The sequence below is a fragment of the Nanorana parkeri genome, unplaced genomic scaffold (assembly GCF_000935625.1).
Source record: "Nanorana parkeri isolate BGI_ZX_2015 unplaced genomic scaffold, ASM93562v1 scaffold1226, whole genome shotgun sequence".
In the NCBI taxonomy this organism is placed as follows: Eukaryota; Metazoa; Chordata; class Amphibia; order Anura; family Dicroglossidae; genus Nanorana; species Nanorana parkeri.
Window position 1 is genome coordinate 218,930 of NW_017307494.1, and position 24,078 is coordinate 243,007.

Below are 24,078 nucleotides of genomic sequence, written 5' to 3' on the forward strand. Positions count from 1 at the left end.
AGCTAGATGATGATGGACATCCTCCAACCAGGAAATGAGGATGGCTATTTCTGACTTGCTGCAACTTCTAATGTAAAAGAAGCTCACAGAATGTAGTTGATAGAGTAAGCAATTTCATTAAAGTAAAGGAACCTGTAAAACTTTTCAAGGTTAAAGGTAAGGCTGGAGAATGTGACCCCTATGCAATATAGCATCTTTTGCCCCATCTCCATTCCTTTGATTGACATTTAGTATGGATTGCTATAGCCATAGAGAAGCCTCGATGCATTGTCTTTTAAGCCATCTTCAGTTAAAATTAAAAAAAATACCCTTGCAGTGTGGCTACTCTCTTGCTGCAAAGGTTAAATGCTTGTTTTTGTCTGAGAGACCTGAATAAAGGACTTTTACTTACCTGATCCTCGCTCCAGTGCTTGTAGCCTCTTACCCCCATCTGCTCCAATGGCCAGAGGCCCACTGATTTCATCACATACATAGCCCTGTATTATATGTGAGGACATCGAGGGACATTTCACGAAAGGAAAGAGGTGAACGCTGATTGCCAGGGAAGAGGGGATCAGGTAAAAGTCCTCTTCACAATACCCCTAGACATAAATGAACAGTTAGCCTTTGTAATGGAGCAAGGCTTCTGCCTATGCAGCTCTGCTTGCCTGTAGTGGTTCCATAAAATAAAGATCCTTTTAGGAAGACCAGTATAACATGCAAACTCCTGCTTATGCTTCAGGTATGTCTGATCCTGCTATGTAGTGGCGTTATTGCAGCTCTGAACAAGATAATTATACTCTACTTAAAACAGGCATTGCAATTTATGCGGGCAACATGGTGCCAAATCACTTGCCAGGTTTCCTTGAAGCCTACAGACCTTACCAGTGCTCCCTTACATCTCCTGCTTCCACAGTGCAACCCGTTACAGACGTTAAAGGAAGCGGGAATGTCACTCCCCGGTCATGTGAGAGCACATGGGCCTAGTGATTGGCCACATAGGAGGGGGGACACATGCTCCTAAATTTACTGAATGGGCAATATGGCAATGTCTCTTTAAGGTATGACCAGTATTTTGGCACCTTACAAACACAGATCTAAATAAAAAAAAAGAGGCAGACTTGATGGATCACTTGGTCACTCTTCTATGTTAGTGTCCTCTTCCTTGTACTGCTAAGCATTCTGGGAAGATGGTGTGTACTTCACTAGTTCCATGCATCCCTGTACTATCCTGATAATGAAATGTAGCACAGTCCAAGTTCACATTTTCATCCCTTCCTTTAAACAGAGATGTCTAGTAGCTTGTCTCTCTCCATCCTTTCGGTATACGCAGTGTCTGTGTGCGCAGAAGATTCTGGTTTATTCCCGCAGGCCATTTCCCTTTTTATGGATGTTCGTTTTTTTTTTTAGCTTCCTCAAATGTGTCCTTGTGCTGACTTGTTAACCTTAGTATGCTGCTGCCGCATGCCTCTAGGTAGAATATTGTTAATAATTCAGTTATTTATACGGTCCATCACCTCTGCTTTTCATTTGATTAGGATTTGTATTTTATTTGTTGGCCTTTTGTGGTTTTTAAGAATAATAGAGCACGCAAACTGACCAAACGAACTAAAAATACCTGGAGAGAGACCACAGAGGAAGTGACAATGTCTCGTATAACATTGACTTGCAGAGAGCGGCTAGTCTCACTCTATTGCCAAATAAAATGTAAAAGAAAACTCCCCTTTTGATCATAGTTTTTCTAATCCTCTAAACTTACTTAATTTTACAATTCTGTCATGTATAAGAATGCTTCTATTTGCTCTTGTAGGGTGTACCATAGACCATGCTATCTTGCTTTAAGTAGCGTAGTGGTTAGCGCTTCTGCCTTGCAGCGCTGGGGTCACTACCTGCAAGGAGTTTGCATGTTCTCCCTGTGCCTGCGTGGGTTTCCTCCGGGTACTCCGGTTTCCTCCCATGACATACTGGTAGGTTAATTGGCTCCTCTCTAAGTTGGCCCTCTATGTATGCATGTGAGATAGGGACCTTAGATTGTAAGCTCCTTGAGGGCAGGGACTGATGTGAATGGGCAACTATGTAAAGTGCTGCGTAAATTGTCAGCACTATATAAATACCTGTAATAAATAAATACATAAAAGAAATGCATACATATAGAAGTTGTGTTATCTGTAGGGTTGCCACCTTTTCTTCAAGCGAAACCCGAACACTCTAGCGACGCGCAGACATTTTTTGTGGAGAATGAGTCGCGGCTTATTCATATGTAAATAACTCCGACCCATTTGTATGTAAATATCACAGTTGAGCCTATTGTCAGTGGGGGGCCAGTAGCCCCTATCTTAATTTTGGTTGCCCCTATCTGCCCGACATCTTTTGTCCGGGTTTCTGCTCCCATGAAACCCGAACACAGCATTCATAACCCAGACTGTCCGGGTGAATCCTAGGCAGGTGGCAACCCTAGTTATCTGCCCAAGAAGTTGTAATATTTTTTAGATGATTTTATGATCCAGAAAACCCTTTCCAGACAGTAGCTATCAACGACTGATCAAACCATCATTTTGATCATGTAAAGGGATCTTACGCTTTGATCATTTGACACTACATAGATGAAGACAAATTTGGTTGAACTAACTGGATTTTGGATGGTTACTTTTTATTGTTTCTCAATAGCAGAAAGCAAAATGTTTCTTTTTAAGATACAATTCTGTAAAACCCCTTTGAAAGGACAAAAATAGAAATGCAGTCCGATATTCTGTGTACTAAAAACCTCAATTTTCATAATTTAACCTTTAATTGCCTGTTAAATGGTTGTACAGGAAGTCTGAATGTGACTGTGTAGTTCAGTAGTCACCATAGTTAGACCAAACATTCTGTAATGTACCAGACCTGGTCAGACACAAACCCCTCCTCTTCTCTGCATCACAAGTCTGTTTGAAGACTTTTGCCTTGCGGTGTGTGACTGTTACTCAGCTCTGCCAGAACAGCGTACTGCAGTGTGCGGGCTGGAAACAGAATTTGTACAAGTACAAAGGTATAAGGCCTTTCGTTGCATATGTTAAAATGATATCATGCAGAGGTACAGGATTATGAAAAGATAAGAGGGTGTCAAGACTTCAATTCAGCTTTAATTGAAATGATTGGTATATTGAATAATTGATTGTATAGTTGTGTGCATGTATATATGCAAAAAGTTGTAACTTGTGTTCTTCCTTACTGTCCTTAGATGCTGTCATTTATGCATGCCCAGTACGTCTTCTTCCAGCAAGGCTACACTTTATTAAATGAACTGAACCCGTACATGAAGAAGCTGGCTTCAGAGGTATGTGTGTCTTTGTGTGTGGAGTATACCATATCCCAACTGATCTTCCTCAGTGTCATACATTCTGTTTTTTTTTATATAATTCCTTTTTTTAAGTTAACCTAAGGCTACCAATAAGGGCCTAAGAAGGGAATCTGTGCGTTGAAGAAGGTACCATATTATTTGTCTATAGAGCTGTTTTTATTTCTGCTCCCTTCCCTGAGACCCATATCTTTCCTATGCAAAAAGCAGTTTTTTTTCAGAGCCAGAATTGGCATAATCGCACTCCTTCACCGCCCAAATTTATTCAAAAGCATCACAGTATAAACCTGAAAGAGGTTCCACTTCCAACCATTCCCACTCTAATCAAAAGAACAACAAAAAATGTTTTGGCTGGAATAAAGTGCAGTAACTTATAGCAACCAATTAAAATTCCCTTTCCCTGAAATAGAACAGTACAAGATGGATTCTGATTGGTTACAATTGGTTTCTGAACTTGAAGTAGTATTATACTCTCAAATGTTTTATCAATAATGAATCCAGATCAAACAAATATACATTTCTCAGCATAGTATTTGTTTTACGTTTTTGCCCAAACACTTAGTCATCATGATTACGAACAGCTCCAGCTGTCGCAGTTATGCTTCCCTAAACTTCCAGTCCAGTACAAGATCACAAGGGACAGCACAGTCTCTATCCGCTGTCCATCTACTAGCTTGGAGAAGGGAAGAGGGAGGAGCGGTCAGCAGGGAAATGGCCTTCCCTGATGTGCCTGCACACCGCTTACTAGCACTCAGAAGGGTGGCTCCATAGGACCCAGCAAGGGAAAGGAGTCACTCTAAAACAGGATATCGGGGCCAGTTCTCAGGTGACCAGCTCATATAGCATATTCCTTGTGATGGGTTTATAATGGAAATCCTTCATTAGCCTCAAATGTAAGAGAGTAATAATGATTATTTGCTTCCTTTATAGTTGGATCAATTAGTCATCGACTCAGCTGTGGAGAAGAGAGAAATGGAACACAAGCATGCAACAATACAGCAAAGGGTGAGTTCAGGATTCTATAGAGTGCACAACTGAGGGTTCAGTTAACCTGGCAAAGTGTTGTAAAAATTGCAGAAGCTTACTGAAAATCAGTATATGTCAAAAACTTGAGGACACCTGACAATCATACCTATATAAACCTGTTGGACATCCCATTCCAGAAGCATGGACATTATTATGAACCCCATGTCCCCACACACACCAGCATCCCCTTCCCAGTTATAACAACCTGCTCTCTTCTGGGAAGGATTTCTACAAGATGTTGGAGGAAGTCTGGGGAATTTTGTGCTCATTCCGCCAAAAGTGTATTTCTGGGGTTAGCGACTGATGTTGGACAAGGGTACCTTGCTCTTAATTGGCTTTCCCATTTATCCCAAAGGTGTTCAGCAGAGTTAAGGTCAAGGCTCTGAGCAGGCCACCTGAGTTTTTCCAGACTCATCAAACCATGTCCTCATGGAGCTGACTTTGTTCACAGGGGTACAGTCATACTGAAACAAAAAAGAACCTTCCCCCCAAACTGTTACCATGAGGCCTGGTTCACACTTAGCGTATTGTCGCAGCAGATTCAGCCTGACCAAAAGCTTTACCGAAAAAATCCCATTCATTCCTATGGCCACAGTGCATACCTAACCATTTTGTCACAATAAGCAAAACGCCTGTCACCGGAAAACGTACATAAGCTTCTTTTTGGCAGATTACAGCTCGTTTTGGCCCTACATACTCAATAGGAAACGCTTGAAAACACGAGTTGCAATTAGTTTTGCACATTTTGAAGCACGTATATGCACGTTTTGTCCATTGGCTTAAATGTATCACAATCTGCTACACGCGTCAAAACACACGACATAAACGTGCAGGAAAAAGCGCATGTTTTTTCATGCAATAACGCAAACGCTTAGGTGTGAATCTGGCTTGGAGTTGAAAGTGCACAATTGTCTAAAACGTCCTTGTATGCAGTGGCATTAACACTACCTTTCATTGGGAACGTGTGAACTTGCATATCTGTTTGAATACACTACACATTCTTTTCAAACTAATATTTCTGACAATGCTACAGTAAGGCTGATACAATGTAGCCGATACTTTACATACATCACAGTTATTATCTGTTAAACATAATTACTTTGATATCTGAAAGTCCATGTGTGCATCAAATGGTGATTAAAACAGTATTATATTTCTATTATTGTTGCTTTTATAGTTTTCCTATACTGTCAGTGTAATTATGTGTCCTGATTGGATGGACTGCATTACTTTATAGATAATGGCAGTATATAAAGGCCAGTGTTCCTGAAATTGTCCTTTCATTGTGTCTAGTTTCAGAGTATTCAGTATTTCTGCCCTTCCCGCTATATTATTATAGTATCTCCTTATCTCAGCATTATTCCTTGTAAAACAATGATCCCTGCTATACTCTGCAGTGCTATCTGCAATGAAATGGCATGGATGTGTATTGACATCTGTGAGAAATAATACAGTCTTGTAGGGAAACTAATCAATAACCTTTGTCCCTTATTAATGAGATCCTCCGGTAGGTGGGGGTTGTGATTACTGGATTATTTGTGTGTGACTGAGGAATTGCTCATGTAATTCCTATTAATAAAAATAAAGGGAGGCTGACCTTTGGTGTTCTATTGGTGCCAAAGATAGAATGGGGAAAAAGTTTTTCCTCTGTGCTTTCTCGTACTTTCTTGTGCTCCATACTATGGAGGATGCACTCCTGACAGGGGAAACAGAAGGTTTAGCTCACAGCAATGTCCTGGGTTTCATAAGAACAGGAAAGAAAAAAGCCCCAAATGGGGACACTCTGGACCGTACAAAATAACCCAGAGAATTATAACACTTCACACTTATTAGATGCATGCCTGTCATTGTACAGTATTTAGGCAGTCAGGGCCAACATATAATATAAGGCAGTAGGACAACTGTATTGCATGCTGTTGAATGCTTATTCCTTGTGTGGTCAGAATGGATTTGAGAGCCTGCGTATATCTGTTTCAGACATGTAGTAATCTTCTTGTATCCAATACATTTTTAAGTAACATATATTAACTTTCTGTTTTTTATGTTTAATTCTTTCTTTCTACAACCTTGTTGATCAATCTTCGATGTCCAGACCCTCCTACAGGTGAGTGTTGTATTTCCTATTAAAAGTCTACACCGCCCTAAGATGTTCTGATGTAGAAAGATTAAACAAAAGAAAGCTGTAACAAAAGGGGTGAACTTGCCCATAAGGAGCCCATCAGTTTTCATCTTTTATTCTCTGTGAAGAATCTGATTGGTTATTTTATGCATTTTATTGTAAAAATGTCCTGATTTTGGATGAGCATGGTCTCTGCAACTGGATCTTGGAACTCTGGTAGGAATATCTTTCCATTAGAAGGTATAAGAAGTGAGCTTGATGTTCAACTTGCAAGTAATCAAGTAAAACTAAAGCAACAGTATTAGTGGGTTTTTTCCAGTGGGTCTTAACAGCCTCTGGCTTTAAGTATTGGTGGGGTGTTTCCAGTGGGTCTTAACAGCCTCTGAGTTCAAAGGATTTTCTAATTCATTCTGAAAAAAGACAAAGATCTTCTTAACATATTCATGTAAAGATCAGCTAAAAAATGAGAAATGTGCATACATAGTATACTCTGTTCTGAGCAGACTTTGGATGGCCTAAGTGAACAATATGCAGAGTTCAAGGCCCATCTGTCTTTTGTTTATCATAGTGGTTTATTGATCATCAATTTTACAAGTGCTCAGGCTGTGGACACGATCCTGCAAAGGCACTGCAGGGTAATGAATAGTTGACAGATGTATACTGCCTGTGTACACCTACCGTATGTATTTAAGAGAGCTTTGACAAGGGGCGAAGGTCACCAGGGAGTACTAATGGCGGTTTGTCTAAGAACAGAGTCAAAGCAAGTTTACTGGCTCATTTATTCCGGAGACTGACCTGTCAACTCTTAGAAGACTGACAACACTTAGGTTGCCTGTACGGGGCCCAATCCATCCTGTATGTTAAGCACCTCTTGGACTTTCTTAGAGAGTGGTAACATGCACTTCCAGTTGCTTGTTATTGTGCATTGTTGGAAAAACTCTGTGCAAATGGACATGGATCATCCAAAAAAGGAAAGATGTATAGAAGGGGTGGGGAACTTCCAGCCCTCCAGCTACAATGAAACGACAAATCCCATGATGCATCTGACTTTGGGAGTCATGCCTGCAGCTGTCAGAATCTTGCAATGCCTCATGGGAGTTGTAGTTTCACCACAGCTGGGGGGCTGGAGGTTCCCCACCCCTGATGTATAGCATAGGGCGGCCATACACACTTCATCAATGACCAGATCCCTCACTCAATAGGTTGGATGGGCAAATGTCTCACCTAGAAGGTTGGATGGGCAGATGTCTCACCTAGAAGGTTGGATGGGCAGATGTCTCACCTAGAAGGTTGGATGGACAGATGTCTCACCTAGAAGGTTGGGTGGTAGAGAGACATTTGCCAATCTACAAAGCCAATTTTTAGTTGATGTATAGTCCCACTCACAATCATGCCAACTGCACAAAAAAATTCCAACACTTTTAAAATTATCTGAATGCATTATTGAGAACACCTACAAATCTCTTCATGGGAGGTGAAGCTTACACTGGGCTTGTGATCAGGACTTGTATCGTCCTTTTTAAAATGTGTTAGACAATCTGGCGCTGATTCTGCAGGAGGTTACAGTCTACATGCAATAATGACATTTTGGCTTGTTCAATGGAAAATCCTTCCAGCCTTACGCAGCCTTGTTATTGTCTTTAACCCATTTTATTTTTGTGCATTTTTGCTCATTATTATCCGTTACAAACAGTAATACAATAAAAGTATAACCTGGAGTCCCATTGAGAATCAGTAAATGGTGTATATGGGATACTAAATTAAGAAGGTGTAATTCTGATTTAGTTTCCTACTTTCCGCACATGTTTAGTGTGGGATTTGTATCTTTTTTTATATTAGAAAAAGGACCCTAAAAAGTTCATGTTGATGTTTCAGTCTTTTAGCATGTGATGCTTCAGATCTCGGCACATGCAGTTCTTGATAACTTGCTACCATAAGTTACCCCTGTTCTGTAATAACTTTACAGGGGTAAGTAAAGGGACAGCTTCTCCTATTAACCCACTCCCTCACCGATTTTTACTCGCAGGTCCGCGCTTTCTTACCACTTGACCACTGCAGAATTCTACTCTGGGTAAGCTCCTGTGACTAATGGTGTTGGAGCTTACCCCGGTGGCTGAAAAGCTGCTCAGGCCCAAGTACAGTCACGCAGGGTGCTCATATGCTCCCAAATACCCGGAAGCTCATTAGAACAAAGGAGAGAAGGCTCTGATAAAGTGGGGAGGCAGTGAGAGGGTAAATTGGTGAATATAAATGGGATAAGGGGAAAGTGGGCTTTCAGGAGACACTTTCACTTTGCCCTGAGAGCTGAAACATACTTTTGCTTTGCAGTACATTGCAGTAAATACTTAATGTCTGTTTTTGGTCCCTTCTGTACATTGGCAGCCCATACAGAATGAATGGACTACCCCTATGCAATGCATGTTAACGTGTGAAATGACATGCAATAACATAATGCACACCGGACAAGTGTAACTGCATGCTTGTTGTATGTTAGTGACTCGAAATATTGAAAAAACAGGATCAGTATGACAGCCAGACAACATTTTTGCCAGTGGAAAGGTCAGCAATGGTAGTCTCCATGTTTCTAAACTAGAAGAAGACGGTCTTAGCTGTCCTTACAAGGTCAGGCCACATTAGACATCGCCTTTTCAGTTCAGTTCATAATAATAATCAAATCTGGCAGATATGGGTGCTCCATGGAGGTGTTAACCACCTATATCATATTTGGGCAATAGAAGAGATCATACAATAGCAGCATGTACGTGCTCATGGTGCCCTTGAAGGTTGGATGGACAGATGTCTCACCTAGAAGGTTGGGTGGTAGAGAGACATTTGCCAATCTACAAAGCCAATTTTTAGTTGATGTATAGTCCCACTCACAATCATGCCAACTGCACAAAAAAATTCCAACACTTTTAAAATTATCTGAATGCATTATTGAGAACACCTACAAATCTCTTCATGGGAGGTGAAGCTTACACTGGGCTTGTGATCAGGACTTGTATCGTCCTTTTTAAAATGTGTTAGACAATCTGGCGCTGATTCTGCAGGAGGTTACAGTCTACATGCAATAATGACATTTTGGCTTGTTCAATGGAAAATCCTTCCAGCCTTACGCAGCCTTGTTATTGTCTTTAACCCATTTTATTTTTGTGCATTTTTGCTCATTATTATCCGTTACAAACAGTAATACAATAAAAGTATAACCTGGAGTCCCATTGAGAATCAGTAAATGGTGTATATGGGATACTAAATTAAGAAGGTGTAATTCTGATTTAGTTTCCTACTTTCCGCACATGTTTAGTGTGGGATTTGTATCTTTTTTTATATTAGAAAAAGGACCCTAAAAAGTTCATGTTGATGTTTCAGTCTTTTAGCATGTGATGCTTCAGATCTCGGCACATGCAGTTCTTGATAACTTGCTACCATAAGTTACCCCTGTTCTGTAATAACTTTACAGGGGTAAGTAAAGGGACAGCTTCTCCTATTAACCCACTCCCTCACCGATTTTTACTCGCAGGTCCGCGCTTTCTTACCACTTGACCACTGCAGAATTCTACTCTGGGTAAGCTCCTGTGACTAATGGTGTTGGAGCTTACCCCGGTGGCTGAAAAGCTGCTCAGGCCCAAGTACAGTCACGCAGGGTGCTCATATGCTCCCAAATACCCGGAAGCTCATTAGAACAAAGGAGAGAAGGCTCTGATAAAGTGGGGAGGCAGTGAGAGGGTAAATTGGTGAATATAAATGGGATAAGGGGAAAGTGGGCTTTCAGGAGACACTTTCACTTTGCCCTGAGAGCTGAAACATACTTTTGCTTTGCAGTACATTGCAGTAAATACTTAATGTCTGTTTTTGGTCCCTTCTGTACATTGGCAGCCCATACAGAATGAATGGACTACCCCTATGCAATGCATGTTAACGTGTGAAATGACATGCAATAACATAATGCACACCGGACAAGTGTAACTGCATGCTTGTTGTATGTTAGTGACTCGAAATATTGAAAAAACAGGATCAGTATGACAGCCAGACAACATTTTTGCCAGTGGAAAGGTCAGCAATGGTAGTCTCCATGTTTCTAAACTAGAAGAAGACGGTCTTAGCTGTCCTTACAAGGTCAGGCCACATTAGACATCGCCTTTTCAGTTCAGTTCATAATAATAATCAAATCTGGCAGATATGGGTGCTCCATGGAGGTGTTAACCACCTATATCATATTTGGGCAATAGAAGAGATCATACAATAGCAGCATGTACGTGCTCATGGTGCCCTTGAATGATCACATCTTTCATCCCTGCTGTTGTATAACTAAGTAAGTATCCGTGGGCCTTGAAAGTCAGTGATGGTCTGTTAACAAGTTTAATGTTGGCAAACAAGGTTTAAATAGACCTTTCTCTGCAGACAACCCACTTGTATATGGGCATCTGGACACAGTGCTGGACCTCTTCTCATCTGGGCATATACTGTATGTATGCTGGTAATGCCATTACTGGTAACGTGTTCAAATTCAAGCTACTCCACTCTGTTATCTGATGAACTTCATGCTGTCACAACCATAGGGGGTCCATCTTTACATACCAGGGATTCCCCACAGTGTCAGGCAGCTGCATTCCAAACTCCAACACCAGCCCCGTTCACAGTCAATATTCTCTGGTTTCAAGTTCTGCTAGATGTTTTATGGGAAGAAAGTTCTCACAGAAAAAGTAAATTATACAAAGTACTGCCTAATGAATATTTTGTTTCAACACATATATTATTCTGCCTGCTTGGCCTGTTATGAATCCTTTGGTGGAATAAGCTCTGTTCCACATAAATTATGGGCAGCAGCTTTTTCTGTGTGTCCTGTCATATTATCTACTGTAGACTTTCAGACAGTGTAATTTAATCCAGTAGTAGATTCTTCTTCACATGTTTGCTCTCAAATTTGCAAAGTTGCATGGATCTCATTTTTAACCCCAGTAATGGAAAAATCTGTGGTTGATACTGAAACAGAGAGTGATGCCAAGTATAAATAACTTCATATTATACATGTTTACTGGTACATTTTCCCATGACAGAAGTGTCTAATTTGCGTCATGTTGGGGTTTTGTCCCGTCCTGATGTTCCCATAGTGTAGATGTTTTTCATTTTAAGCATATAAAAGTGACTGTGCTACCCGAGAGCAGACACCGCAGTATATCTGCTTTTGTCTTTACCCGCTAGAAAATCTTCTGTGCCCCTCTATGACTTAGTTATACTTACTGGGGCCTGACTTTCCATGACTACTTTGCTAAGCCCCATTTGCATTGTCCAATGAGACTGCCTGAGTGGACAGCAAGACCACTGGCATTAGCCAGGCTAATGGTTTTTAACAGGGCTCAAATGTGGAGTCAGGGAAAGTCAGGATTTGTAACAAATAATGCTATTCTGACTAATGTAGGCAATAGAAGACATCGTGTCTGCCTGATCTAGTAAAATGGAGTACAAGTTTTACCTACATTATCAAAAGAGCAGCATGCAAATGTGTTACTCAGTAGTAGCTAATCAGCAATGATCTTTTATTGGTCTGGCTTCATCAGGCTTCTTAGGGCTTGTTCACACCATGTCCAGACCAGATCTGTATCAGATCTGCAAACGGGTTGCAGTGCATTTTTTGACGCGTTTTTAGTGTGTTCTAGTGGTTTTTTTGTCTTTAAAATGGGCTTTCAGGTGCAGTCCAGGGCATTTGCATGCGTTTAAATTAGGGATTCACCGATACCGGTTTCTTGGTATAGAGTACAAGTACAGATACCGAGTACTAATACCGGTGCTTCCGCTGGCATGGAGCCGGCTTCCCGGACAATCAGGAAACTGAGCAGTGGGTAATGGCACACCTCCCGACTTCCTGATTTCACGGGAAGCCGACTCCATGTTTGGCCGGTTCAATGCTGTTTGGCTGGGAAACCTGCTTCCCAGCCAATCATCATGGAAGTGGCTAACCGGGCAATCAGGAAGCCAGACGGCGAGTAATGGGCCGCCTCCTGGCTTTCTGATTAGCCGGGAAGTCGGCTCAATGCTGATTGACTGGAAAGCTGGCTTCCCGGCCAACCAGGAAGCCAGGAGGCGGGTCATTACTCGCTGTCCTACTTCCTGATTGCCAGGGAAGCTGGCTCCATGTTCCCCATACTCGGAGCATTTGGGCGAGTATGACTACTCACCCAAATACTCGGTGTTGGTACTGATACTAATATCGGTGCATCCCTAGTTTACATGCATTTTGGTGTGTTCCAGACCAGAAAAAATAGTGCATGCAGCATTTTTTCCCTGTACAGGAACTGAATGCACTGGTGTGAACAGAGCCTAGAAATACCATAGGAATACATTGGGAATCCCATTTGGATTTTGGAACAGGAGGACGCAGGGCAATGAGGAGCACGAGTGCCACGGATTGGAAGCGGTCACCATGCAGGAAACTACCTATAGAGAGGTCAGCAGGCCAAGGATCAAACCGGCGGGCAGCATAAGAACAGACTCGGGAGCCAGAAGTCGTAGTCGAAGAAGCCAAAGGTAGGATCCAGCCGGGCAGCAAAGCACAAAATCAGCAGGCAAGAGCAAATCCAGAGAACAGGTCAAGGTCAGGGGCAGGCAGCAATCAGAAGGGTAGTCACAGACAACAGGCACATAAGCTGACAAGACCATCAGCAATATAAGGCAGATAGACTCGTCCTTATACAGTCACTTAATTGATGCAAATACCTCACTTCCTGTGCACCGTGCGTCTTCCCACGCACCTCGCGCATGCGCACTATCCTGAGATTGGTCTTTTGCGCATGTGCGGCCATCGTTGTGCCCTTACAGGACCAGATCTGGAATGCAGTGCATTGCCTTTTTGCCACATTCCTACCGCAATTTTGCCGTGTTTGGAAATGTTTTCAATTTTTTTTGCTTAAAATGGTGTGTTTCAGTGCGTTCCAGTGCGTTCGATGGAAGCATTTTTTATACTTTTTCTGGACTGGAATGCATAAAAACGCAAGACCAGCAGTGGGCTGGTGTGAACAGAGGCCAGAAATAGAATAGGATGCATTGTGGGTCCAGAAACAATCTGGTCTGGTCTGGCAGGAGGTGATCAGGAAATGGTGTGAATGGGCCCTAACATATGCTGATAATTCTGGAAGGGGGGAGGGGGTAGCAGATCCTTAGGCTAAATTTTGTGGAATATTTGGCTTTAGCACAGTTGCAGTGTGTGCTGGGTAGAATGTATACCCCCCAGGTTGGCTTTGTTCCCTGGACTTGCTTTTTAATAAGCTCATTTATATATTTATTTATTTTTATATGGTTCTTAGTACATAAGAATTATTTCCTTTCATGTCCCTGTAAAAGTCTCTTCTTGCTTGACTTCATCCACAAGTGCCTGTTTGCGTCCGGCCCTGGAATGAAATGTGACATTTGGTAAGCAGGGCAACTTCTATTGTCTTTTCCTTATTATACACAAGACAGCCAGGAACAGACTTTAGTCAATAGGAGGTCAGAGGTGATCGAGGACCTGTCATCAGTGAAAAAAGGATCATTATGTGCGCAAGGCAAACCATAAATCCTGTTTCTTTCCTCCTCTAATTATTTTGTTATGCAGTGTGTGGAGACACAAGGACACCATGTTCTGCTGTAATTTGCAGAAATAAAAAGTTATTTTCTAATTGTCATGTACTTAGCAGACAAACATAATCATTTTTTATTGTATTCAGGTTTTACATGATTTCTAATAATATTTTTATCAGTATAATTTTTTTTAGTTTCTAATGTCATTTTTTATTTATGAATATAACTTGATTACACGAGGTTTACAATATATATATCTGAAAATGTGGTGTTTTTAAACGTATTCTAGTAATATCTGCGGGGTCCTAAGCCACATGTCTCAGTTCTTAACACATGCAACACTGTCCTTATCCTAGTGGAAACTGTAGTGGTTATCCAAAAAAATTCCATCCACCAATTCACTATTTCTTCCATGAATGATCCGCTATGGACATTTACCACTACTTGTAAGCAAGTATTGTCGCCGAATCACACACAAACACACCAATCATGTCATGTTTATAGGTGTCTTTACTGTGCTATAGATAGATGTGCCCCGGGCCGGAAGCAGAGGAGCGGACCTGAGAGAGAGAGTTGTCTCTTAGTATCGCTTCTCTGCTCAGTAGGTGGGTGCAAGCGCCAGCCTGCTATTGGCATTTGCAATTTGAAATAGAGGGGGGGCAAAAAGAGGGGGTGAGTGGTCGAGGCTGCTCCCCAGGTAGCAGTGCGCCCTAGGCGGCTGCCTAGTTTGCCTAGTGGCAGCACCGGCCCTGGATGTGCACAGTACAATCATTCATAGACATTACAGGACAATTTGACTGGATCAAAGTATGGTCTGACACTGCAGACAGCACCAACCACGGCACCCTTCAGGTAATAGAAATCAGACCTGTTAGAAAACTGTCCCGTTCTTTTTGTCTTGTCCCTCAGAAACTAAAGAGGTCTGCAGAGACACCTAAACGTGACCAATATGACCATTCATGTTTAGGAAAACGTCAGCCAGGAAACAAAGCCAGGGTGGTTGGTTCATCTCTGCATGTCTAACTGATTGCTAGCATCTCTTACCTGTTATGACCAATGAAAGATCCAACTTACAAAAGTTCTTCCCCTAAATATGCCCCATTGTTATCCCTGGACATGCATGTTCATACACTGAAAAGGTAACCCTAACGTTGACCTTAGCTGGAGAAAACTAAAACCCATTTCAGACAATCAATTTTTTATTTCTCTCCTGAGATCTTGCGTTTATGGCTAGCTTTATCAGAATGAGAGTGACTTTGTATGCAAAGGAAAGTCCTGTCTGTAATGTCTCCAGTCATGGACAAACAACCAAAGTCTTCTAGATAAAATTGCACTGCTCTTAAAAAGGATAGCCTTGGAGATACTGTTTCACATCCTTGGAGCATCGCCATCCACACATGTCTTCTGTTCCTCCTCCCTTTGGACACAGAGAGCGTCTGTAAGTGAATGTGCCGAGAGACAGTATAGCCATTCGAATTGAGTACATGTTTCCACTTGATGAAATGGTCATCGTAGTGTTGAAAAGGTTAAACCAGGCTGGTGGCGAAGAGGAGGCAGAGACAGATGGGACTGTTTTATTAACACCCTTGGCGTGTGCTTCCTTAGCCTATCAGCATTGCTGCCTTTCACTGCGAAAGGATGGAGCTCTTTTGTGATTTGAACAGGGGGTAGAGGAGGTGCGGTCTCTTTCAATGGACTCTTAGGATGAGAAAACATTAGCAGCATCACCTCTATGGCCTGGGGAGTAAGTCGATAAACATGTGCTGGCCACAGCTTTTATCTGTCTCCTGTCCTTCTCATTTGGCTCTACAAGTGACAGCTGTATGCTAATGTCCCCTGGTCTCTTGTCTGAGCTGGAGGTAGGGTAATAGGGCTCGGAGGCTACATGCTTTCTGGACATTAGTTGATCTCAAAGCAGGACATAGAACTTGCTACATTTCATCATCAGGAGAAAAAAAAAAGCAAACGTTGTAAGGATGGCTGTTTAGTATGCTGGACGTTTAACCACCGAGACATGACTGCTACCTATACATCAGCAGCTACACATAGTCTGACCGCCGGGAACGTATCGTTCTAAAGCTGAAATAATGAAGATATTCGGGCGCCTGGAATACTTGCTGGTAAGTGATCCAAATTGACGGAAAAAAACGTTTTTCATTTTAGTTTTTTTGGGGAATTATATGCATCACACTGGGGCCTTCGCTAAAATGTGTTGAGGTGTTTGTACGTATGAGTGAATTTCTCAAGGGATGATACAGGTACATATATTTCATGCAGCAATAGGGAATCGCTGGAGCCGCAGAAGTGCTTGTTATTAATAACTGGAAGAATTTGAAACATGCTGAAAATATGCGATCAATGAAGGATTCATTGTTGTGCTAAAAATATGGATTATCTGCCTCAATCGCTGTATACTGTAAGTGTGGGAAGAAAAGCCGTGGAAGATTCCAGCAGTGCACAAGGTTTGCCATACCTGCATATGGCAGCTCGCATGTTGGCCATACACAAGACAACTCAGTGCCAATTTGGACCTTTTCCATTCTTTGCTCACAAAAACAACCAGGTGGACCAACCTCTTACCAACGGTGTCTATCGAAACAAGCTAAAGCTGATTAAAAGTGGATGAAATTGCCAAAGAATTGCTTATTGTATGGCCAACATCAGTCTGCCTCTTAAGCGCCTGAATCAGCCTCTGTTAGGAATAATTGGAGTAAGTAATGAAATCCACCTAGGGATATGCCAAGACACTAGGGGGAGGGGCTTTTAAAAATACTGGACGCTCTCTTGTTAAAGTATAAGTATAAAATTACAAAAAGATTTATTAATGTAGCATGATTTGTAAATGATTTGATTAAAATGCCATTCAATAAAACATAATTATTCCATATATAGTTCATGTAATTACATTGACATCACATAATTCGTTTGTTCCTCTGTTAGGAATAATATTAACATATAAGAGGCAATAAAAGTGATAGAGAATGATTAATCTTCAGCTTGGAGCTAACTGTAGAGATCTTCCAGCATGCTGAGCCCTAGACAATGCAGATATTCTGGTTCCCATAAGAAGAGACAGAGATTCTTTCACCACCACACTGGTAATTGCTCAGATTGTATGTATGTTTCATGCAGTTTATTGATGCCGCCATTATATTATAGTGGTAACATTAAAACTGAAGAGCATTGATATGCTTTCACCTTCAACAACCTGCATCATGCAACAGCTTTACAGGCTTTATGAAAGCTGACTTGTGTTCTATAAAGACCGCAGTGATAATTCCATAGACATGATCGCAATCATCTTCTACTACGGTCACTCTGTGGAGACCAGCAAATGGAGGAGATGGTTGAAGCAGTGGAGGCTGAATTATATTTTCTTCATTGAGTTGTCGCATTTGGGGATAATAGATCCCAATTCTGTCCTCTATGGATGTGAAAATGGTTTAGTAGCTGACGCACAAATAAGAAACAACTTTTGGCATTTATCGATCTCTATTGACCTGGTTCTTTATTGAAATGTTTCGGGTCGTCTCCATGTTAATATGAATGTGAGAAGCAACTGTATTGTTGGTTATAAAAATGTAAGTGGCTTAGTGGATAGCACTTCTGCCTTGCAGCACTGGGGGGTCCTCGTTCTGAATACTAGTCAGGACACTATCTGCATGGCGTTTGCATGTCCTCCCTGTGCTTGTGTGCGTTTTCTCCTACATGCCATTCTAGAATGTCTTGTCATGCCACATGACAAGACATTCTAGTATGCAGGGCTGTAACTACAGATCCCAGGGCCCCATAGCAAAAATGTGATAGAGGACCCCTGACAACTTCTCTCTGAGGTATGAGTTAAGCTGCCCATACACCTTGCGATCATCGGACGAAACATTTCGTCCGATGATAGAACCGTCCTACGATTTTCGTAGGGCGGCCCCATCCTGCCCCGATCATCGCAAGGTTTAATTAGCGGTAGTTTAAAAAAAAACACCTGGACGAATTACGGTAATCGACTGCATGTATTTTCGTTTGCACATGAGCAGTTGTAATCGTACGAATTTTGACGTACGGAAACGCCACCAACCTTGCGAAAATCGTACGAAGTTTTTCTAACCTGCTGGAAAGTCAAAAGTCGATCAATTGTACAGTATTTGCAGTTGTACACTGCCCATCAACCTTACGAATATCGGACGCAAACGCGATTGCAAACGACAATCGGCTGATAATCATAAGGTGTATGGGCAGCTTAACAATGTCAAGATCCCAAAGACTCCTCTTGAGCATCTGAAGTCTTCTCTACACTGTAGACTTTACAGGGGATTAGAGTTGTTGTCCAATGCAACCACTCTAAACCTTAATGATACAATACTGTAATATCTTCACATGTTCTATGTTTAATTTGCCTCAACAACCTAATGGGGCCCCTTCCACCCCCAGGCCCCATAGCAGCCACCTGGGCTGCTATGGCTATGATTACACCATTGCTGGTATGTATGCATGTGAGATAGGGGCCTTAGATTGTAAGCTCCATGAGGACGGGGACTGATGTGAATGAATAGTATATAAAGCACTGCGTAAATTATCGGCTCTATATAAATGCCTATAATAAATGCCTATAATAAATAAAAAGTCTTGGCCCCATTCATTTTATATTGGCTAGTGGTTTTTACTACATGCACAGCAAAGCCAAAATGTTTTTGGCTCTATCAAAGGCTGACAGCTGATATGGAATATTATCTTTATCATATCAGAGTATCCAAAAGAAAAATGGCGCCCAAATGGGTATTTAGACAATTTCATATATGAACTGAAGACCTTCCTAGAAGCCCTGTAGGTGTCCAGGTGTCATTGATTGAACTCTGATTGGGTTCTGCTTTATTTTGGGTGTGATTTGGTCATACTTTCTCCATCCATAACCATTTATTACCAGAGATTTATATCCATAATCTAGGAGAATGTATCACCATTTCATATCTCTGCCTCTTCATTTGGTTGTATGTTTCGGGGGTAGGATGCATGAACCTCCATCAGAGTACAGTTACATTTTTCTGCATGTTTCTTTTTTTTTTCCTGTCCTGACGGATTGCATAAATTAGCACATTTCCCACAAGGGCACTCGGAAGGAAACTCACACTGCATTGTGCGGCCTCTTTGGCATTGGATTTTGTTGCCACAGAAACCATTGTGATGTCACGGATGGAAGACGGCGCATATCGCTGAAAGTGGAGGAATGATGGGTTAACCCCCAAGCGGCAGACGCTTAACTCTTTCAGTATTCTTACACTGATGGATATCTTAGCAATGATTTTAGAAGATTACATTGATGGTTCATTTTTTTTTCTTCGTATTAAAGGAAGCTTGTCATAAAGGAATATGTCGGCTGTCACTGCTGACCTCTCCTGAGAATGCGGATTGCCTGGCTGTTGGCCTAATACAATGGCTTTAACACTTCCTAACTGGCTGACCTGGAACAAAGGCAAGGTGGGGGGACACCCGGTGCGGGTACTGGGTGACACACCGCAGTGACGTCATCATGCTGTATCGCTGTTATTTTGGTTGATGGACGCCGGCAGAGAGAGGAGGGGACATCACCGGCGGAATAAGGTTTGCCGCCGGGTCCCCTGCTCTCTCGAGCAACTGTCGGGCTCTCGTTCCTTGCCCGGGTGCCCGCCTTTTTAGAGGGGGTGACACCAAAATGACTGCCAGTCATTTTGGTGTCACCCCTCGAATGGTACAAAATCCAAGTGCCATCCGCACTCCTACGGTATTATAATTCAAAAGGCATCTGTGGTGCTCAGGGTGACTGCATGGATATCATCACTATGTCGCTCTGAAGAAGGATCCCTGCGTGGACCCGAAATGTCAGCACCTTATGACGCTATGTGACATCTTGCACTTTATTTAATAAATCTGGATTTTGATGTTCGATTCCCTGAGTGTGTGCCGGTGAAACGTTTGAATTTACTCCTCTAATGGTGTCACCAAGCTGCGGGCCGCACCCCCCTTGTGACGCCACTGACCTGGAACAAGTATAGAGAAAAGGAATTCTGATTTTCAGCTATACTCCAGCCAGATAGTTAGATTTTTATTTTTGCTCATCCAGTTCAGAGATTTGCGCAGCTCTACATGCTGTCCAAAATCCTCACCGCTCCAATTCTGCGGTCAGTACCTGCTGTGTTGAGCCCGGAGGTACAGGCTGAAACAGTGTGTGCTCACCATAAACGTATGAAGTCCAAAGAAAAATGTAATCCAAACTCTTGTATACATCACAAACAAGCTACCCAGATCCAGCAAATCCTCTCACGCGTTTCACTAATGTGGCTTACTCGGGGTAAACCCTACCACGCGTTTCACCAGTGTGGCTTACTCATAGAGGTGTTTGCCAGCGCGCAAAAGCGACAATTGCGGTACACATGTTACATATCGCCTCGAACGTCGGAGTGAGAGCAATAATTTTAGGGCCATCAATCACTGATAACACAAAACTGATGAGCAGTAAAAGCTTGTAAAGCGTCGCCTATGGCCAATTTTGGGTATTGTCGTTTTTTTGAAGTTTCACGGGCGCGCGCAATTTTAAGGCTTGGCGTGTTTGGTGTCTATTTACCTGACGTGACCCCGTCTTTTATATTTTTCCAAAAAATTGGGTATTAAATGTTTCATAATTTAATATAGGGGAAACCCCAGTGGTGATTAATAAGGATGGGCTCGGGCGTGTTCGCAGCTCCAAGCCCACCAGGAAGCTGACAGCGCGCAGCGCCAATCACAGGCACTGAGACATTTCCCAATCTCTGCAGCTATGATTGGCGCTGTCAGCTTCCTGGCGGGCTCGGCACGTGGAGCTGCGAACACGCCCGAGCCCATCCTTAGTGATTAAATACCGCCAAAAAAAAGCTCTATCTGTCCCCAAAAAATGGTATAAAATTAATTTCAGTACAGCGTTGTATGACGGAATAAATGTCAGTCAAAGTACCGCAGCGCTGAATACTGAAAAATGGCCTGGACAGGAAGGGAGTGTAACACCTGGTCAGCAAATGGTTAATATCACATTGTCCTGCGTGGGAATCCTGTGTTTAATGGCCCATGCATTATCATGAATATTATAAAGATTTTGAAGGTATTTATAATAGAAGCGTCTCCCATCCAGCGCACCTGTCCCTTTTTACCTTTTAAATGTTGCCTTTTCCACCATACAGAAAGGTCTCTCTCTGAAGAACTGAGAAGCCTGAGCTGAATGTTAAGCATTCTCAATAAAGATGGCTTCCGGGAACACAAAATGACATTTTCAGTAATTTTATCAATGGCGCCTATTCACCAGCAAAACGATTCCGCTGATCCATTCTGAAAGCGTTGGGAGGTATTGAATGGCGTGCAAAAACATATTCGGCTTCTTAATTACCGCGGAGAGCCGGAATGAATGAAATTCTAATTTGCTGCGGTCCCAGATACCCAGCACCCCCCATGACAGAGAAACAAGTCATTTTATTGCTTTACCGGCTCAGCTGTGGTTTGAGTGCCGCACGTAGTTTACCAGTAAGCCGGAACCTTCTGTATTGTGCAGTTAGAACATTGTTATCTTATTACTAGAATTATTACCCCAAAAAAACTCTGAAGCTATATAATGCTGATGATTAATCCAAGGGTAGGGAAAATGTAACATAATGCAGCTTACCAGTCCTTAGATGTGGTGGCTGCATTAGTTTTCTTTCTGAGGTTAAGTACATTTTCTGCATGTACAGAATACATGTTCATTCTGCCAGAAATCCAGTGTGTTCTTGTAAGTTCCTATGCACTGATTTGAAATCACAAACAATGTTATCAGCTTTTCAAGCTCCCTTCTGGGAACTACACAACCCTTTCTACCTATTTATTGTAGATGAGGGGAGCAGGAGGTGTTTGTAGTCCACAGCAGGAGAGCAGCCTCACTTTAGGGCAGGAAGTGTGTTACTGGCAGGATCACCAGGCAACAAAGGAAAAAAGCCTTACAGGTTAAGTTTACCTGTAACATTAGGGGCCGGTTCACACAATATACAGTGCGTTCCAGAGCGGTCAGCCTCTGGAATGCACTGCATTGCATTCTGGCTGGTTTTCTGCATTCAGGGGTGGGAGGGGTGTGGCAGTGTGTTGAAGGCAATGGCACCGCAGCTAAGCCCCCCCTGCCCACAGTGCAATCATCCGCACCAGAACGCATAGCACATCAGTGCCTGCATTCTGGTCCAGTGTGATCTGCAAAAATAATGGTGTGCCACGCAATCTGGTGCGGGCGATCACACTGGGGGGTGCGGGAGGGTGTGGCTGCGGTGCCATTAACTTTGACGCAAGGTCCCGCCCCCCTCCCGCACCAGAACACAGGAAGCCGGCCGGAATGCGATACAGTGCATTCCAGAGGCTGACCGCTCTGGAACGCACTGTTTATGGTGTGAACCGACCCTAAACATGGTGAGATCGGTGAGAGATTTCAACAGCTCCTAGTTCAATGCTTGTTAATTATATTTGTATTATTGCTTGTTTACTCTATTAAAATTTAGTCCACCCAAAAGTAAAATGTATTATAGTTGGAGCCTTGTGGGTCAGCTCCTGGCTTCTTGTACATCTTGGATATTGGAACAGGTATATCTCCCTGCCAGATTCCTGACTTGGTTCCCATCCACTTTGGAGCTTTGGGTGTCCTGGCTCACCTTTCTGTGTTCCAGCTCTTCCCTTTACATTATTCATAATATAAACTGAAAACATTCAGCACAGAGAATGGGAGCCCCTTAAAATGATCACAGTGGGTGTGCAGATTTTGGAACTCAAGATCAAAGACCAACAGTATCCTTGAGAGAGAAAATAAATTGTCGGCTGATTTTTTTACCAAACACTGAACTATAACTTTTGGGTGGACTGACCCTTTAAAAGGTATGTGTCAGTTAGATATATTGGTAATCTGATATTTTGTATTGTGCAGGATTTCTCCTATGATGACTCAAAGGCAGAATTTAATATTGATGCCCCAAATGGGGTGGTGATGGAGGGTTACCTTTTCAAAAGGGCGAGCAATGCATTCAAAACATGGAACCGGTGAGTAGAGAGTGCAGTTACATTTTTTGTAACCATTTTTGCCCAATCACATTGAGGATCCAGGCAGCACCCTGCTTCTCTGTCTGAGTTGTTCTTTGGGTAGTGATGTAAGTATAGCCAAAGGAATGATTTTGCTATTGACTGATCTCTTAAATTGGTAGTTGCCTGGATTTCATACCCACCCGATGGCTTCAGTACTTTTTGTATCACTGTGCTGCACCAAGACTACACATCAGGAAGTCAGACTTTGCTCTGACTTTACTTTCTGCTTATTCTGGATCAGTGATTTAAAAAATGTAGATTTCCAGGTAACTGGCATTTTCAGAAGTAGGTCAACAACGGCATCTACACTTGTACTTTAACATCCATTCAGTGAACCAAGAGGCTGTATAATGCCCATCTTTGTGCTTCGTAAAAGGCTATAGCACACATACTGTCCTACATAGCCTTCTATGTGAGATAGAATTTGATGCAGCAACTACTTTACCCTAGAGCAGTGCTTCTGAACCTTTCTAGGGCAGGGACCCCTTGGTCACATTTGCCAAGTTGTGGTGACCCCCAATGGTAAATTTTAGGGATGCACCAATATACTAGTATACTGTATCCGCTGGTTCTCTGGTGGGCTGTGTGGGATCCCTGGTGGCCAGTGCCATGTAGTGTGCTGTATTTACACACAAAGCTATAGTGGACATTCTTCTACAAAAGAGCACCTTCCCTCACTCCTGCCACATCCCGACACAAAGCATAGCATGATGTGTTAAGCCCGCCCACTCTCCTCACTCTGATCTTCCCTGGCCGCTGCAGTGCCATCTAGTGGCGAGGCCAGAGAACTGACATTGCTGCGCTAGGAGGCAGCTGAAGAGCCTCTCACCTAGCGCAGCACAACATATGTGGCGACCCTCAACTGTGGTTTGTGACCCACTTTTGGGTCGCCACCCACAGGTTGAGAACCACTGCATGTTCTCCTTTGTGTCTGAGTTTCATATTATTAACTCCATTCTGGCCAGCAGTAGAAATG

The 24,078-nt window shown here is 42.5% G+C and overlaps 1 protein-coding gene across 3 annotated transcripts in view; it reads left to right on the forward strand.

Moving 5' to 3' along the window:
* The window catches only part of ACAP3 (ArfGAP with coiled-coil, ankyrin repeat and PH domains 3), a 160,452-nt gene that overhangs the window by 99,721 nt on the left and 36,653 nt on the right, over window positions 1-24,078 (forward strand). For all 3 annotated transcript variants that reach the window (XM_018568682.1, XM_018568683.1, XM_018568684.1), the window contains exons 8-11: window positions 3,200-3,295; window positions 4,247-4,321; window positions 6,435-6,446; window positions 22,948-23,060. In XM_018568682.1, coding sequence (XP_018424184.1) covers window positions 3,200-3,295; window positions 4,247-4,321; window positions 6,435-6,446; window positions 22,948-23,060 — 296 coding nt within the window. The remainder of the gene's footprint in view (window positions 1-3,199; window positions 3,296-4,246; window positions 4,322-6,434; window positions 6,447-22,947; window positions 23,061-24,078) is intronic.